This window comes from Pteropus alecto, unplaced genomic scaffold (assembly GCF_000325575.1).
Source record: "Pteropus alecto unplaced genomic scaffold, ASM32557v1 C17566964, whole genome shotgun sequence".
Taxonomy (NCBI): domain Eukaryota; kingdom Metazoa; phylum Chordata; class Mammalia; order Chiroptera; family Pteropodidae; genus Pteropus; species Pteropus alecto.
In genome coordinates, this window is record NW_006484296.1 from 1 (window position 1) to 530 (window position 530).

At 49.6% G+C, this 530-nt stretch overlaps 1 protein-coding gene across 1 annotated transcript; it reads left to right on the forward strand.

Annotated features, from left to right (window-relative positions):
• Positions 1 to 6: 6 nt before the first annotated feature.
• Positions 7 to 525, forward strand: LOC107196617 (polycystic kidney disease and receptor for egg jelly-related protein-like; the record flags this gene model as incomplete). The annotated part of the gene is made up of 1 exon (XM_015599420.2): positions 7 to 525. A coding segment is annotated over one exon (519 nt), but the record flags the coding sequence as incomplete, so codon positions are not given.
• Positions 526 to 530: the final 5 nt, after the last annotated feature.

Sequence of the window (530 nt, forward strand, 5' to 3'; positions counted from 1 at the left end):
GGGGAGAAAGCATGTCTGCCTGCCAAAAACTTTGCGCAAACTAGCATCAAAGGAGAAATCCATTGTCATCCCAAATATGGCGCTGACCCAGAAGACACCCAAAACTACACTAGCTCTTGGATTAAAATCAGTAAGCGGGCGACAGACAAGAATACCAAAGGGTTTACTTACAAGCCTAAAGAGAAGAGATGGCCGTATCATTCCCATGGACTTCTCCATACCTACGGGTCAGGGGGCTATGCTTTCTACTTTTTCCCAGACCAGGAGCAGTTTAATTCCACAGAGAGGCTCAAGGGACTCCGAAGCAGCAAGTGGCTGGATGAGAAGACGTGGGCCGTGATTCTGGAGCTGACGACGTTGAACCCAGACGCAAATCTGTTCTGCAGCCTGTCGGTCGTGTTCGAGGTTTCTCCGTTGGGAGTTGTGAACACGAGCCTGTCCGTGCACTCCTTCGCGCTTGCCGATTTCAACAGAAAGACGTCAGTAGAAATCTTCTTGTACGCGGCCATTCTCATTTTCTTTCTGGCCTA